The sequence below is a fragment of the Panthera leo genome, chromosome A2 (assembly GCF_018350215.1).
Source record: "Panthera leo isolate Ple1 chromosome A2, P.leo_Ple1_pat1.1, whole genome shotgun sequence".
Lineage (NCBI taxonomy): Eukaryota > Metazoa > Chordata > Mammalia > Carnivora > Felidae > Panthera > Panthera leo.
In genome coordinates, this window is record NC_056680.1 from 31,268,352 (window position 1) to 31,286,401 (window position 18,050).

General features: G+C 42.2%; 1 protein-coding gene across 1 annotated transcript; it reads right to left on the reverse strand.

Moving 5' to 3' along the window:
* Nucleotides 1–72: 72 nt before the first annotated feature.
* On the reverse strand, nt 73–15,861 carry PSMD6 (proteasome 26S subunit, non-ATPase 6). The gene is made up of 8 exons (XM_042929902.1): nt 15,641–15,861; nt 14,711–14,916; nt 11,320–11,465; nt 10,852–11,071; nt 10,637–10,745; nt 5,132–5,300; nt 412–489; nt 73–285 (listed from the first exon to the last, which is right to left on the reverse strand). Exons 1-8 carry the CDS (start codon nt 15,783–15,785, stop codon nt 189–191), a joined length of 1,170 nt encoding a protein of 389 aa, XP_042785836.1. The 5' UTR covers nt 15,786–15,861; the 3' UTR covers nt 73–188.
* Nucleotides 15,862–18,050: the final 2,189 nt, after the last annotated feature.

Consider the following 18,050-nt stretch of genomic DNA (forward strand, 5'->3'; position numbering starts at 1 on the left):
ATCAAAGTGGCATTATTTTAATATCACCAGCCTCCATTCTTTAAAAGTAGGTATTAATAAGAAAAAAGTAAATCGAAAGAAACAACAATGCAGTGTTTATTTTATACAGTTGAACTGGGCACATAGTAAAGTAAGCTATAAAAATTCCAAATAGTTATCTCTAAAGGAAATCCTTGGTTTACATGGTTTTACATATTAATTACTCTGGAAAGTTTCTGAACTCTGTTTAGTAGCAGATCTCCTTTCTTGATAGTTTCTTGGTACTGCCAGTTCTTGCTATCAGGTCTATAAATAAATTCAAGAAAAAGATGGCATTATTTACCAGTCACATTACTCCACAACAGTAGTCGGCCTGCTTTTAAAAGAATGCCCCTTATTCTGATACACAGTGATACACAAACTTAACAGTACCTGTTGGTTTCCACTATTTCATTTACTTTATCTATTTTGCAGTGTAGTCTCCCTGCAGCAATAAATCTGGAGAGTTCCCTGTAATCAAGAGGGGGGGCGGGGGGGGGGAAAGGCATTAGTGTTAGCCTTATACAGAATTCTTAAAAAACATAAACTGCCCTAAATACATGTTTCCACTCTCTCTCAAGGGGACATTTAGTTTGCTTCCAGGCTGAGCTATTGAATACGCAGTAGCTGAGAAGATCTTGGCATACTGCAGGCTCCTCTGCTGAGTACGAAATTTCCTATTTAGTGAATGAAATTATTTGTAAGCACATCTTTAAAGCTCCAAAGAAAAGCCTGGAGGGACAGAAACAAGTGGGGCAGGGGCACGTGATACAACAAGAGCAGATCATGCTCTGGATTTTCAAAATCCCTTCTGAGCATGGAGGTGGAAAAAAAAAAGCTGGCAAATTATTTTTAAGACCTAAGAAGATGCCAGGCTAAATTAGGATCAGGAATGAACAGATGATATTAGTCTGTTGTGAAAAAGGTCTTTCGGAATACCTATACAGTCATGACCCCAAACCTCAAACTGAAGCTATCTAGAACATGGTCAGACGGGACTAGCATTACCAGAGATCGTCTACCAACACAGAGGGAAAAGTAAATGCTTACAGATGTACAAAAGCTGAAGACTTTGCAATGCTACCCAAGAGAATAAATGGAAAGATGACTTCTTTAAAATAATCTACTTGTAATAGAACAGCTCAATTTAAATACAAAGTATATGACATATTACTTTCCCAGACGCTAAAACATCCTGATCCTAGCATATGAACACCAACAAAAAAGAGACTGAATCTTAACAAATCTCTGACAAAAGTGCTGAGAATGGTATTAAGGCAACTAATTGTGACAAATCCCAGAAACTCTATTTAAAAACCCCCTGATAAACCTGGTTATGTAAAGAGAATTTCTACATAGGATACCATCACCAAAACCAAGTCACAAACTAAATGACAACATGGACAGAAGATGTTGGCAGTGTAAATTACAAAAAAGAAAAACCAAAAAAACAACCCACAGATCAAATGGCTCATGAAAATGTGGGCAAAGTTATATACACAAGGAAGATCCATTTTACTCATTAAAAATGCAAATCAAAGCTGTAATGCCATCATACTGGGGAGAAGAAAGTAATGTCTCCCACTTACAGAAGAGCGAGTGATATAATAAGATGCAAAGGAACTAAACGTTATTATTGAATCTTGGTATTAAGAGTGAGAAAGAATTAGCATTTTTAATAAGGAAATGTATAATTTCGGAAAATCTGGTTATGAGCTTCAAAGAGCTTGAAAGCTGAAAAAGCTATGCTATTGGGAGATAGGTACAGACAGATACACAGGTGGCACACTTACTCTCCCTCAAAAATCTATCTGATCCAACCACTGGTCTTTTTCAACTTTTTTGGGTTGTCTAAACTCACTTGTGTTCGTTTTGCAAAGACTGAAATAGTTCCATTTCCAGAGGCAGCTGCTAACCCATTTACAACTACTACTCTGGCACTGAGGTTCACACAGAAAATTACACCAAATGTAACCACCGGCAGCCTTAATGGTTGCACCCAGATCCGGGAACCTCTGAAAGCAGCTCTGACTTACACACAAGCTCTAGACACAAACTCCAGAATGCCCTCTGCTGAGGTTAGGACAGACTGCTCAACCCCAGAGCCTGACCGTGGATGCCCAAGGTGCTTGTCACTCCCAGCACCCCCAGATTTCAGAGCCTCACTTACCTGTGCCTGGACTGGTGGGGCAGACTCCTCAGTCTGGCATTCAGAACCCTGCTTGTCTGTTTCTGAACAGACACACCCTCCTAACACACCACACCCTCCTACATTTTTTGTGCTGCTGCTTCCACCGAGAAAGCCCCCTATTCCTTACCTTCTTAGGGAAATCTTAAAAATGCAATGACCTCAAGTCTAAAGGTGCACAAGGAGCCATCTGTGTCCGTTTCTCAGGCACTTGAATTACACATACTGACTCCCAGGTATGCTCATTCTGAACTCTACACCCCAAGAATAATCTGGGCGCAGCTTCCCTGCTGTTTACAACAAAACTTAACTGGTAAGTCCCCAGGTTTGCATGCAGGTCCCATTTCCCTGCTTTAGATCCAAACCACCTGTCCTCTCCTCTGTGCCAACCGAACACATCCCACGTTTGCTCGTCCTGCCAGCAGGGAGTATTTTCCCAAGCCTGCAGCATGGTGCCACACACACAGAAAGTATGCAGCAAGGATGAACGGAGTACTTACTGAACAAATAACCTAAAAACCAGATTTGCATCCCAGGTTTCAAGCAGAAGACCTACCAACACAAAATGGTGTAATGCAGATCACGGGTAACCTTAAACCTGTCAAGAGAGTAGTGTTTACTCAAGTAATGGCTCCTTCCCATTCTCCAACAATATCTAAGGAAGTGGAAGAGTGATGGAGAATTATGTTCAAAATTACTAATTCAGACCCTTCTTAAAGGGAGGAATAAAAAGGATCCAGGAAGGGGTGCCTGGGTGGCTCAGTCCGTCAAACCTCCGACTTCGGCTCAGGTCGTCATCTCGCGGCTTGTGGGTTCAAGCCCCACCTCCAGCTCTGTGCTGACACCTCAGAGCCTGAAGCCTGCTTCAGATTCTGTGTCTCCCGCTCTCTCTGCCCCTCCCCCGCTTGTACTCGGTCTCTCCCTCTCTCTTAAAAATAAACATTAAAAAAAAAAAAGGGATCCAGGAAAAACCCAGATGTGAATTGGGTGTCAGAAATTTATTTCTAGGTAACAACTAGAGCTCTGTGTGTACATACAACTTTTGCCTTTAGAGCCGGCCTGCAACCATGAAGGAAAAAAAGTCACATACCATCTGAAATACACCATCCAGAACTCAGGTCATCATAGGAAGTTGAACACTGCAGTATGTCTAATGGCACATTCCTGCTGTTCTGCACCTTATCCACAATGTCATTTTGAGCCTCAAATAGCCCCCAAGTAGCGAAGGCTGGATCACCTCCGTGGCACAGTTAAGAAACTGAGGAAGGGACGGAATCAGACCAAGGCCACATAGCTATTCAGTGAGAAAGCTAGAAGCAGCCAGGCCAGCCCTGGTTTTGCATGCACTACTCACCACAGTAAGCCACCCCTTCCAGTGAGTCCTGAACAATCACATTCTTAACGGACACCCCCCATTCCAGGAACCAACTCTGCTGGGCAGTAGTTACCAGATTGGAATTTCACAGACTAGTTCAATTCAGAAAACCAACCTAGGCATACCAGCCTTCTATTTTGGTAACAATAATTTTTAAAATGCAAACAAAACAATCACTGCCTTTTTTCTTTCAAAGGAAGAGTATAAGGGGATTTCTGATAGTGACAGCTCAATAGAGGAGCTCAGGTCCTACTGAAGATCTGTGTCTCTCACCCAGATGTAAACATTACCTCCAAACAAGCCTATAAGCAAATATGCATGCTGAAGCAAGTAGGGATGGAATGTACGGGTGGCTAAACTTTACTTTGAAATGTTTGAAACCTAGGATATACAGATACAGAGTAAACCAGATACAACAAAATGTTAACGATACAATCAACACCGTAACCCCTTAGCATTTCCTACAGATTTGAAATTTTTCATAATAAACCAGAAAAATCCAACCCCTAAAATGAGAATGTTCTTTTTTTAAATGAAATATAGCATGATTTAACTTTACCATCTTGTTCATTGTGGGCCACTGAAAACTATCACCAACGTTTATAAGACCTGTATTTGGGAAGCACTGATCCAGATACTCTAAGGACAGCACATATTCTGAATGTGTACTCCTCCCACACCCTTGTCCAGGGCACCACCTATTTCCTCCATGAGCTACTGTACTGAACGGCCAGCTCAACTAGTCTCCCTGTCCCCTTGCAGTCTAAGACACAGCATGAAAACGTATCACTCTTCATGCGTAACATCCTCCAGGGGCTTTCCACAGGGCCTAGATTAAAACCAAAGCTCCATACCATGGCCTACCAGGCCCTGCACAAACAAACACGTATCTGCCTGACTCTCCCACAGCTCCCCACCCCCCCCCCCAACACTACCAATACACTGCAGCCAAACACATCTTTCTGTTCCATTGTCTCCACAGATTCATTTCTATCTCAATTTACCTTATGTATTGATTTGCCTACCAGCTAACTCTCCCCATATAAAGAGTATTAAAGCCCATAACGACAAGGACCTGGAACAGCGCCAACCACAGCATAAAGGCTTAGCAAGTATTTGATGAATCACTGATTCAAGGGCTAAAAGTCCCATTTTTAACAACTAATGTGACCGGAATAGCAGCAGTAGCCAAAAAACCTGAGGCATTACCAGAGACAGTAGGATCTTAATGTGAGGTCTAAGAAAGGCATCAGAGTCATTACTATAGCAGCAATGTAGTCCACAGAGAAGGAACACGATACTATCGTAGTAGTAACTGGTCCTAACAACCTTTTCGCAAAATCACTTAACCTCTCCACAACTTGATATCCCCATCTGTTACTAAAAGGGGCATGTCATGAAGGCAGAAATGACAGATGACTGTTTTGATAATATTTAGAGAAAAACTCACTTTTTTTTTTTACAATTGAGGGAAGCAACTTCCATTGAGAAAATGTACAAGTTGACACATAACTTCAAGGGATCTACATTAACATAATTGTTAAACTTACTGATCAATGAATTCCACACCAACACCAAAGGCTTCTGCCATATAGCCAAGAGTTAATGACCTATAGGATTCCAGCAGCTGGCTGTATGCATGAATTCTCATTTCTCTTACATAGTATCGATAATGAGGAGCAAAAAGCCAGTCCTTTTTCATTTCCTGTTCCACAACAGCTGCAACAAATAAGATGACAAATTGTAAGAGAGAAATCAGAGACCATGTTTATAACATAAGAATTAATAGCTTTGGTTCTAAGGAGCTCTTAGAAGTCACTAAAAGTGGTTAAAATATATATATGGGATATTAACGAACAATCCACACAAATTATTTTACTACATAACTACTATGCATCACTGCTCTGAAGAGTAAGGACACGGCAGTAAACCAAAAAGCCAAGACCCTGCTACCACAGAAACTAAGTTTTCAAAGAAAAGAGATAAATGAATATACAAGACATTCTTAGTAATAAATTCTGTGTAGAAAACAGAAGAGCGACGTAACAGTGACTAGGAGGCCTTCCTGTGGTTTGGGGTGGACAGGGAACCCCTCTGAGGAAGTGGCCAAACAGCAGGAGGCACAGAGCAATGCAAATAATGCAGAAGTCCCAAGGCAGGAAGAGCCCAGCTCGGCCCAGAATAGAAAGGAGGACAGATTCAAAACACAGCAACACAGAGACAGATATGGGGAGAAGGAAGGTAACCAAGACCAAAAAAATAAAAAATATACTTATGTTTCTGGCTTTAACAAGATGCAAATCCCTGGAGAAGGAGAACTGTTTTGTTTTGTTTCTTGGTTTGGGAGGTTTTTTGGAGGCAGGGAAAGGGAGATTCACAGTGTTCATGTGGATTCCCCTTTTAGACATCCAAGTGAAGATATTAAGGAGACATTCAGGCATGGGTCTGGCGCTCACTGGAAAGTTTGAGGCTGGAGACATGAATTTGGAAATCACTGCCATCCAGATGTACTTGACAGAATGAAGACGGGGACAAGAGCAATGACCAAGTCTGAGGCAGTCACTAAGAGGTCTGACAAAGGATAAGGTGGTAGGTCTGGGGAAAACAAAGGTGTGTTATCGTTCAAGAGAACAAAGATGCGGGCATGATGCAAAGGAGAACATCATGTCCTTTGGTCAACATCAAAGGAGAGAAGGCTGAGTGAAGCAATGCGTGGTTTAGCAACATGGAAACCAATGGCCCTATAACAAGATAATGCTTATTCACATGAATAAAATAAATGCATAAATATCAAGTCATTATGTTGTATAGCTTAAACTTACACAATATGTCCTATCTCCATAAAACTGGAAAATACAGCAAGAAAACCCAGGGAGGAGACAGGGAATCTAACTGTTGGTCAGGATGGGTCATATCCATAAGCCTAACATAAAACATCTTCTGTCATTTATGTGCCATTTAAAAGAACACTGAAGAGTTAAATATAAACCATCCCTGGAAACAAGAAATGAATAAAATATCAACATAATTATTTTCCTCCTCTCAGACTGGTTAGCAGTACGGGGGCAAGGGGCCAGGCTCTCTTAAAATGATTTGAGAGTAGAAATGGTTTATACATAAAATAAATCCATGGGGACACAGAATATAGTCAATAATGTATTAACTTTGTATGGTGACAGATGGTAACAAGATTTATATGGTGATCATTTCACAATGTATATAAACATCAAATCACCATGTTGTCCACCTGAAACCGACATTGCATTTCAGTTATACTTCAATAAAAAAGTGTAAATGTAAATTGGCAGAGTATTTCTGGAGGGCAACAGTGATCAAGATGTATTGTGTTTATACTTTGTAAAATTCACTTTCTTGGGTTTCTTCCTAAGGAAATAAGTGGAAATAGAAAAAATGAATTATAAGAGAATGTTCAAAACAAAGTTGTTCACAATAGGAGAAAACTGTAAACAGCGTAATTTTTCATCAGTAGAGGATGGATTATGGCACATCCAACACGCTGAAACAGAAGGTCTTTTAAGAGGGTAACCAGAGGGGCGCCTGGGTGGCTCAGTCGGTTAAGCGTCCGACTTCAGCTCAGGTCACGATCTTGCGGTCCGCGAGTTCGAGCCCCGCGTCGGGCTCTGTGCTGACAGCTCAGAGCCTGAAGCTTGCTTCCGATTCTGTGTCTCCCTCTCTCTCTGCCCCTCCCCCGTTCATGCTCTGTCTCTCTCTGTCTCAAAAATAAATAAAACCTTAAAAAAAAAAAAAAAATTAAAAAAAAAAAAAAAGAGGGTAACCAGAACGTCCAAGCAGCTCCGCGTGTTTGATTTGCCACCACATATGCAGTGTCTGATACGTGACAGCTGCTTACAAATACTAACTCAATGACCAACTATTTTTATAGAGACATGAAAAGATATTCACGTATACTGAGAAGAGAAAAAAAAGCGACTTAGGAAACAGCATGTAAAATACACCCACATATGTTTAACGATGGTGTTACATGCTTGTATCTGTGGACACAAATGTCCCTGAAGGACACATTTGAAACTTGAGAGCAGTAAACACCTCTAGAGAAAGGACCCTGGCAAGCATCAGTTAGGGAGACCCATTTTCTTCTTTAAATAACATTCTTTGAAATTTCTCCATGCGTACGTACAACCTTGGGTTTTTTGTTATGTTGTTTTCCATTTCTTCAAGTATGTTGAATGAATAAAAGATTTGGAAAGATCTATAAAATGGTTCTCTCTGGAAGAATTTGATGAGTGAACACAGTTATGGATGTGGGAATAGGATTTTCTCTATTTTTAATTTTAAAAACAATCACATATTACCTAGAAAAAGATGCAGTTTCCTTTTTCAAATGAAATATTTTAAAGCACACTCTATAACCATCTGGAGAAGCAAAAAAGGCTCATAAAACCCAATAAACCCTACATGTCTCACTATACTAGAGAAGAAATGATACAAATAATGACTTTGTCATCAAAAAAATTTAACCATTCTGTCTTCTGCATCTAAAGTATCTGGGCAACATATTAATCTGGTACAGATAAAAACTGTTATCCACAATGTTTAAATAAAAGACTGATTAGGGATGGGGAGCGTAGGAGGAGGTTAATACCTTAACCAGTTTCCAAAGCCATCAATTTCATATACGATAGTATTTTTTCCTCACTTTTCTCTTAAGTTATTGATTTAATTAACGCAACAGACATTTGTACAGAGCACTTACTAATATACAGGCAATGTACTGGTAGTCAAGTTCATTACAAAGATTAAAAAAAAAAAAAAACTCCCAACAATTCTAGTTGGAAGAGACAAACTAAGAAAGAACCACAAAGTCATGTGCTCTTGTAAAAATGGGTCGTATGACCAATAAGCACACAAGAGGTTCAACATCAGACAGATCAGAGTCAGAGAAATGTCAAAACCACCAGATAGCACTTCACACCCACTAAGATGTCTATAATCACAAAGACAGTAACAAGTACTGGACGTGAGGAAACAAACTTGCACACGCGGCTGGTGGAGACTTGAAATGATACAGCTGCTTTGGAAAACAGCTTAGCAGTTCCTGAAATATTAATCAAAGAATTACCACATGATCCAGGAGTTTCACTACTAAGTACATATACACACGAGAGAAATGAAAACAAAGGTCTGCACGAAACACACACAAATGCCCATCACAGCCAAAAAGGAGAGACAACCCAATGTTCATCAACTGATGAAGGGGTTTTAAAAGTGTAGTATATCCATACAATGGAGGATCATTCAGCCATAAAACTAAATGCAGCACTGGTAGATGTCACAACAAGATGACCGATGAAATGGGCAACAGAAACCAGGCACAAAGTGCCACATGTATGTGACGCCATTTATAGGAAATGTCAGAGTAAAAATATGCAAATCCATGGAGATAGAAAGATTAGTGGTAGCTGGGGGAAGAATGGGAAGTGACAGCTCAATGCTTCCAGATTTCCTTTCAGGGTGAAGATATTTAGGAATTCATGACAACTGCACAACTTTGTCCAATAAGGCCACCAAATTTTACACTTGAAACAGGTGAACTTTATGGTATGTAATTTATTTCTCAGTAAAAAAAGAGGAAGGGGCATGAAATAAGAGCTCCTCAGGAATGCAGGGGAGGGATTCATTCTGAAGAGGGGAAAGGCCCCACATTTGAGCGCAGTAATGACCAGGAGACCCACAAGCATAAAAAAGGAAGAACGATAATTCTGCAATACAATCCTGTGTGCAAACACATCTGAGTATGCATGAGAAGATGAAGCCAAGCAGGAAACGCATCATGGTAACGGCCCTGTTCCCACGTCACATTAGGTAAGTGACATCAATTCTCAAAAAGCAGCCTAACTTTTAGTGCATAGAGAAAGCACTCCACAAACATCAGGCCAAAACCCACTTCAAAAATCGAACAAGCATTAGAGTCCCATCCCCACCCTTAACAATTCTCGTGAAAGCTATCTATTGAAGCAAATACTTTCTGGAATTTGCTGCATAAGCAAGAAAATGTATCAATGCCAAGTTCTTCAAGTTTCAGGAAGATCATTTAGGAAGGACCTTTGGGTTGACTTGATGCAAGGCAATTTTTTTATCATCTTAGTATTTGTGCTCAACAACAGAAAACCAAATGACCACAAAGGAATGGGGACGACAGGAAAATCCAGCAGATTTGGGTAGGATCATTTAACTACTTTTGGAGGGATACCACAAGTACTTTCACGAAATTATTTTCTCAACTCACAGCCCTTGAAAATGATTTGCAAATCAGCCAAAGATTTACATACTGCATAAAGAATGACTCACAGTTGAATTCAAGGCTCAATTAACATTAACCCAACAGGAAATGAAGGATTCCCTCACATCTTTCCCCATAAAACTCAATACTTGTAACTGACTATGTGCTCACTTCTGACTTCTACCCCCGTAAGACTCTCAATCAGGGAGTCTACCAAACTTCCTCATCAGAGGGCCAGACGGTAAACATTTTGAAGCCACTGACAGGCACAAAGCCCTCTGTCACATATTCTTCTCAGTTCTTTAAAAAAAAAACAACATTTTGTTATTTTTTTAGTTCTTTAAAAAAAATTTTAAACGGGTATCTGGGTTGCTCAGTTGGTTAAGCACATGATTCAACTTTGGCTCGGGTCATGATCTCACAGAGATGGAGACCCGCATCAGGCTCTGTGCTGAGCTGATACCAAGGCTGCTTGGTATTCTCTCTCCCCCTCCTGCTTGCACATGGGCACTCTCTCAAGATAAATGAACTTAAAAAAAAAGCTTTTTTCAAACAAACCTTTAACGGTGTGAACATCAATCTTGCCTACTGGGCTATACAAAAACAGGTCACAGCCTGCTCACCCCACTCCCTAAACAAAAGGGGCAAAACATTAGCCGCACCGATCAAAGACCAGCAGCTACCTGCGCAGTGTTTTTCACATATATAAAAAGTCACCTTAGTTATCTGCACACCGAATCAGGATTAAGACGAAGACAGACAACCAACACGAGCAACTGAACTCTATCCTTACCTAACGACTGGAAGAAAACCGAGTAACGACATTCATAGAGGGAAAACAGATACTGCCGAACTGCCGGAAGGCTGTGCAACACCTCCAGGATCTCTGCTCCTTTAATCACCTACAAATTAAAAAGAAACAAACACAAATGTGTGCTTTCGTGAGTACTTAAGTTAGAAAAGCAGTGAGTAGTTTTTAAATAGGAGTATTAAAGATGTAGTCGTTACCTTTTCCCGGAGATCAGGTCTTTCTAAGGCAATCATGCTGACATAGACAGTGTAAGTCACAAAGGTTTTATAATCCATAAGTTCATAGGATGTAAATGTTGAAACTGTGTCAAGGAAGAGTTCAGCTGCCTGTTTGAAATCACGAATAGCCACACAGTAAAGACCTTGATATACTTTTAGGCGGTTTCTCCTGTCCCAATCTCCTCCTTCCTCTATTAAGCTATAAATAAAAAATAGTAAGGTCACAATCTGGAAATAGACAAGGCCACTTTTTATCAATTTTGTGTTATTTTCAAAGAGAAAACAACAACTTGAATCAAAAAATATTTAAAGAAGATATTTTACTAAATAAGTACTTGAATTATTTGACCAATTTATTAGTTGTAAATAAAAGAGGCAAATTTCTCACATCGGTTTCTTATTTATAGCATAATTGAGAGAGAATATATCCCCAGCATTAAAGAGTACCTTTTGGCCTTCTCTGTGTTTCGTGTGATGAGATCATTATCCATATAAAATAAGCCAATCCTAAGAAGATAAAACACAATATCCAGTCGGTGACCCAAGGCCACGGTTTTGTCATATGTCTTGCGAAAGGCTGTCAGAGCACCCTCCTGTCAAGAAAAGCAAGGCAACAGGTGAGAAAAGTTGAAAGTTTCAAAAACTATCAGCTGTCTGGAATTTTCTTAACAATGGGTAGAAGGAACAGGTAGGAGCAGGGATAAAATAACTTAGGCATAAACTGATAATTGTCGAAAGTGGGTGATAACTACATGAAGGTTCATTGTACTTTTCTCTCCACTTGTACAAAAAATACATCAAATATGCCTAAACATATATTCAACATTCTAAAAAATAATGTAAGAAAAATATTCACAATTTATTCACAATTATTTCAATATTCTTTGCTCCACATTTTCAGTACTTTTCCTCTTAATTATACTATACTTTATTGTAAATGATCACACTACTTAAAAGGTTAATAGAAACTTTCCCTAAATCATTGTCTATGAAAGTACAAAGGAATGTTTATTTAATTTTATGTTAAAGCACTGTGGGATGAGATTTTTTTTTTTAAGTTTATGTACTTTGAGAGAAAGCATGAGCTGGGGAAGGATGGGGGAGTGGAGGGAGAAGGGGGGAGAGGGGGAGAGGGGGAGAGGGGGAGAGGGGGAGAGGGGGAGAGGGGGAGAGGGGGAGAGAGGGGAAGGGGGGGGGGGAGAGAGGGAAAGACAGAGAATGAATGAATGAATATCCCAAGCAGGCTCCACTGCCAGCTGGAAACCCAACGCAAGGCTCAAATTCACTCACCGTGCGATCACGACCTGAACTGAAATCTAGGGCCAGAGACTTAACTGACTGATCCATACAGGTGCCCCTAAGATGTTTCTACTGCTTTAAAAATACCAACGTAAATACAATCATTTGTCTATACTTGGTACTTCTTTTTTTTCTAGTGTTTATTTTTGAGAGAGAGAGAGCATGAGCATGTGCACAAGACGGGGAGGGATCCCAATGAGGCTCTGCGCTGACAGCAGAGTCCGATGTGGGGCTCAAACTCATGAACCCTGAGATCATGACCTCAACCGAAGACAGGGGCTTAACCCATTGAGCCACCCAGACACCCCTATACTTGGTACTTCTTAGTATGTGTCTGGCCTTGTTTTATGTGATTATAAATTACACCTCTTAAATTAATAATAGGGGCTAGCAAGACAATGGGCACAGCCATAGAAACCATCAGATCTTGGTTTCTAAGTACAACTCCCTTCCCACCCTGAGAAACAGATGATTCCAGGTTTGGAGAGTAAAAATAACAGGTGAGCCTGTAACATCCTCTCATATGAGAAAATAAGGATGACCAATGAGATGTCAAACAAAAAAAACCTTCTTGAAGGAGTTTCCACTAACCCGTCTGTAACAAAATGAGCACCATGAAGAATAAGGACTGTAGTCAATGGTAACACAGTGAATAATAAAAATCCATTAAGTAAGAGTAAATAACATATTAAAAATGAGAGTAGGGGCGCCTAGGTGGCTCAGTTAAGTGACCGACTCATGATTTCGGCTCAGGTCATGACCTCAAGGTTCCTGAGTTCAAGGCCCGAGTCGGGCTCTATGCTGGCAGTGCAGAGCCTGCTTAGGATTCTCTCTCCCTCTCTCTTTGCCCCTCCCCTGCTCACGCTCCCCCCCCCCCCAAAATAAGCAAAAACACATTTTTTAAAAATCAGAGTAAATGGGAGGGAAAAAATGAAAAGTTACTTAATAAGCATGGAAAATGATAGGAGCACATCACCAAGGGATAACCCCTGATGTTGACTCAACCGTGTCCTTGTTGAAACTCAAATCCAGAATCAACAGCTTTAAGTTGCTCACTCACGCGTAATAACGTACGCTCTTTAAAACCAAAGCACATTACACAACTGGGAAAACCACACAAACTATCAGCTATTTTTACACTCTTCTGATTTTTCCAAATTTTTAGTGACCACATATTACATGTACAAGAAGAAAAAACTTGTTTTAAGCCTAAAATAACAATAACTCTTGTCATTAACATTTAAGCACTCTTTGCCGGGTACGAAGCTAAGCTCTCTGCCCCCATCTTTAACCCTAAGTACGAACTGTCATTATCCCCATTTTACAGATGAGGAAATGGAGGGTCCAGTAAATCATAATTACTGAAACCAGAACTCTAACCCGGCCCATCTGATCCAAGAATCCACACTATTACACTTTTTTATACTGATGCCACGACATCTGTCATCTAAATACTTCAGGAGGCACAACTTAAAATTAATGACATTCAAAGCCCATCCTCTTACCCACTATTAACACAGCTGCTAAATTAAAAATTCAAAAGATCTAACACCTGTAGGTATTTCCTCTCGTGCACTGACGGGAAAGAAACCAGGTTGCCTGATATGTGGAAGAACCGGCCATATATATGAAGTTACAAAAATCCTTCCCTGTCCCAGCAAAGTCATTTCCCAGAATACTCTCGAGAGAACATGAGCATACATACACAAGGAAGCCCACTGAAGCAACCAGCACAAACAGCTGAAAAGAACATACACGTCCACTATTGGCTGAAGGGCCAAGGAAACAGCCCTACAGTGGACTACTAGCTAGGAATTACCCAGAATGAGCGAGAGTTATGTACGTTAACATGGAAAGATCATGACGTAATGCTGAATGAAAAAGTAAACAAACAACATGGGTGCCCTAACGTCCCACTTATTTACAACAATTTTTTTAAGTAGTCTCTACGGGGGCTCAAACTCACCACCCTGAGACCAAGGGTCAACATGCTCCACGGAGCCAGCCAGAAGCCCCTAAAAAGTTTTTTTTTTTTTTTGAAACACTATCCTACCTAGTTTCTACAGGTACATTTACATGCCTGTAATAAAAGAAGTAAAAAGGTTACCTTTCAGGAGGCAGGGAACAAAGAAAAATCAAATAGAACTTCAGCATTAACTGTCACGTTCGGTGTCTTAGAAGGCGACTCTTACTTCCATAAAGAGTAATTTTTTAACTCCACCAAAAGAGCCGATGCTTTCCAAGCAAGGTGAGAAAGAAAGGTGCACTACTGGGAATGATCCCGTGGTTGTCGAAGCCGTACACAACAACGTCTGCACCTGCACTTCCGTGTTTAATGGCACTCCTGACAGAGTAGAGCAACAGAACTTTCTCTTTACTCACTTTTGTGCTCATTCACGAGGCCAGGTAAGCACATTACCCTTGTCTTTTAAGAAGGATGTTAATTTTTTACGTGAGACGTTATTAACCTAGAAAAGTGCTTATCTGCGGCTATACAAGGTGGGGGGGGGGGGGGGGCGGGGGGACCACCTCGGCTCACCTTGTCACCTATCCGGCACAGGTACTCGGCCTTCGCCATCATGGCATCCCGGATTTCGCTCTCTCCCAGATTCTTCTCTGCATCTTCCAGCTCCTCGTCCAAACGTTTCAACTCTTCCTCATTCGCCTTCTTCATCTTACTGAGCAGGTCTGTATCCATCTGCCAGTCGAGAGATTTGCACAGGGCTTCGTAATAAGGAGCCATGTCTGCGAGCCAAAGAGAGGGCCGTGACTTACGAGCGGGCGCCCCTGGTACCCTCAGGTCCGTGCCCACCCCCCTCTTCGTCTCGCACGAGCCGCTGTCCTCCCCGTCACCGGGAAGGAACGGGACAGAGCCCGGCGAAGGGCCTGGCGAAACGTAAACGCCTGCTGCTGGGAGGTTGGCATCGAAGCCAGTCCTGGCTGGGGACAGGGCAATCCTGTTTGCCTCCGGCCGGCTTCTGTTCCAAAAAAGCCTTCAAGCAGCGGAAAGAAGCCAGTTTGTGCACACGCGCCGCCAGGCCTGTTCAAGGATACAGAGCCCAGGGCCAGTGCCTGCGACGCACGACTCCGCGACCCCAGACTTGCCCTCCGTGCGGACAGCTGGCCCCTCTTACAGGACCGCCCCCGCCCAGGCCTAGCCGCTGAGGACGGCAGGTCCCGAGCCTTTCTTCTGTGCCGGGCACGCAGCTCGGCACCTCGGCACTCCCGCCCAAGCCGCCTTCAGAGGGGAAGGGCCGCCACACACGCAGACCCCTCTGACGGCACGGCGCCAGGGCCCCGAGGGCACCCCTAAGGGAGGAAAGGTCCTGAGAGCCCGAGAAGGCGAGCCTGGTCTCCGGGGGCCCGTCACGGGGCGCCCCGAGCCCCTGCGGGGAAAATGCCCGCGGGCTCCGGGACGCGGGGCCAGCCCGGGCCTAGGCCGCTGACTCGGCGCTCGCGCGGGCCTCACTATTATCCCGGACGGCCGCCATCAGCTCGTCGCGCACGGCCGCGTCTCCGCGGTGCTCGGGCAGGCTGAGCAGGAAACGCAGCTGCGCGATGCGCAGGTCGGGGTTCTTGGGCAGACCCTCCTCCTCGAGGTTCTCCAGCGGCATCTCGGCGGCGGCGGCGGCGGCGGCAGCGGTAGCGGCTGAGGGCGAACGGCAACTCGACGCTGATCCGCGGCGGCTACGGCAGCGGAAGCGGGAGGAGTCGGCGAGCGCGCCCGGCAGCCTCCGGCCCGGCTTCCGGTCCCGGGTCAGCCTCCGCCAGCGGCGTCCTCTGCTGGACGCGCTACGGAACACCTCGCCCGGCATGAGCGCCGGCGCCCCCGTGTGGTCCCAAACGGCTTTCCCTCGCTCTAGGCCCCCTAGAGTCCCTGTATGCTAGAGGCCCAACTCCCAAGTTCGATTTTCCAAAAGTCTCCCTCCCTCGCTTTTTAGCTAGTGTACTTTTCATTCCGTTCCTAAGTGACAGGAGCTGGCAAAGTTTTTGAAAATATCACCACCACCACCACCATCATCATCGTCAATAACAGCAACAATAAAAACAGGCACCAAAATTTGTGGCATCCGTACTCTGCCCGAGCAAGGCCGTGTATCAGCTATTCAGCAATGCCAGGGGAAAAACCTCTGTCCACAGCTGCAAAACCCACGTTCTTTCCTCTAGTCTAAGGAAATGGCACCCCGAATTCCAGCCTTAATACAACAACATTAACATTTTGTTTATGCATCATTTAAACCATTGCACGCCCGCATTTTCAGCCTTTTTGTTCATGTTGCTATAGGGTCTTCAGACTCGGTACTAGTTACATGAAATTCCATCTGGTGAATTTGCCATAATTTACTTTTACTCTTCCCTCCGTGAGAGGTACCTTTAGGTCGGCCATGGTTATTGTTTTCCTACTATAAAAACTGAGATGAGGCACCTGGGTGGCTCCGTGGGTTAAGCTTTTGGCTCAGGTAATGATCTCACGGTCCATGAGTTCGAGCCCGACATCAGGCTCTGTGCTGACAGCTCAGAGCCGGGAGCCTGCTTTGGATTCTGTGTCTCCCTCTCTCTCTCTCAAAAATAAATATTAAAAAAAAATGAAAAAAACAACTGGGATGAACATCCTTGGGTGCGTACATCATTTGATATTTTGCGGTTATTTCCCTTAGCATGCATTCCCATGCAGGATTAACAGACAAAGGGAAAGAACGTTCTATGAGTTTTAAAAATGTAATGTCACATGGTTTTCCAGAGGAGTTGAGCCAGTTTATACAGGCAGTGAAAATTTGGGACAGCAGTAGGCATCATACCACACATTTTTAAATTATTTACTTGTTTTGGTAAAAATAAGCATTTTGAGGACCCCTCAGATGACAGAGAAAATATAAAGAACACAGAAAAAAATTACTAGCACTCCATCATGTTAAGCTTTCAGTGAAGAACTTTCTAAACCATCTTTCATTCATTCACTCATTCAACAAATATTATTGCATGGTTGCAAAGTACCAGGTGCTATGAACAGAGAGAGAGAGAGAGAGAGAGAAGGAGAAAGAGAGAGAGAGGGAGAGGGAATCCCAAGCAGGCTCCACACTCAGTCTGCTCCCAATTCAGGGGTTGATCCCATGACAGTGGGATCATGACCTGAGCCAAAATCAAGAGTCAGACAATCAAGTGACTGAGTCATCCAGGTACCCATTTAAAAAAATTTTTTGTTTTAGATTTCATTGTTTTCATGTACCAACTTTTATTCCATCAATCCTTAATTGCTATCAATTTGGATAATTTTTATTTCCTCAGTCTTATAAATACCATACTACTGATCATGTATGTGTATAAATTTACATATTTATACAATTATTCCTTAATCCAAATCCCTAAAAGTGTAATTTCTGAATAAGAGAGTCTAAGCATTTTATATTTCGACATACTGTGTAAGAATTATATAAATTAGTTTTCAGAAAAATGACAGAGCAATTTACGGTCCCACCAGTATTAAACAGAGGACCCATCTCCCTCTTTATCAGTACACTTTTGTCAACCATTTTAAGCTTTGGCAACAATAGCAATGTTGCTTTCCATTTACATTTATTTTATTATCATAAGGTTGAATTCTTTTCACATTTCTACTACTATATGTATTTCCTATGTATTTCCTCTTATGAAATGCCTCTTTTGCTTTGTCAATTCTTCTATGGAATTTTCTTATTAATTTGTAAGCACTCTTCATATCTTAAGGATCTTAACTGTCAAGTGTTCCAAATTTCCCTATTGTTTTACATTTTTCTGGAATCTTCTCAACATAAAAGTTTACCATGTTTATATAGTTAAATTTATCAATCTTTTCCTTTATGGTCTCTGTTCTCACAGTCAGGTCTTAGTAAGAGCTTTCC

Excerpts from the sequence above, each read along its gene's own strand:
- PSMD6 (XM_042929902.1), bottom strand. The coding sequence starts at position 15,785 with ATGCCGCTGGAGAACCTCGAGGAGGAGGGTCTGCCCAAGAACCCCGAC. Across the intron at positions 14,917-15,640 it reads GGCGGCCGTCCGGGATAATA|ACATGGCTCCTTATTACGAA; the intron begins GTGAGGCCCGCG and ends TTTGGCTCGCAG. Across the intron at positions 11,072-11,319 it reads AACACAGAGAAGGCCAAAAG|CTTAATAGAGGAAGGAGGAG; the intron begins GTACTCTTTAAT and ends TTTTATTTATAG.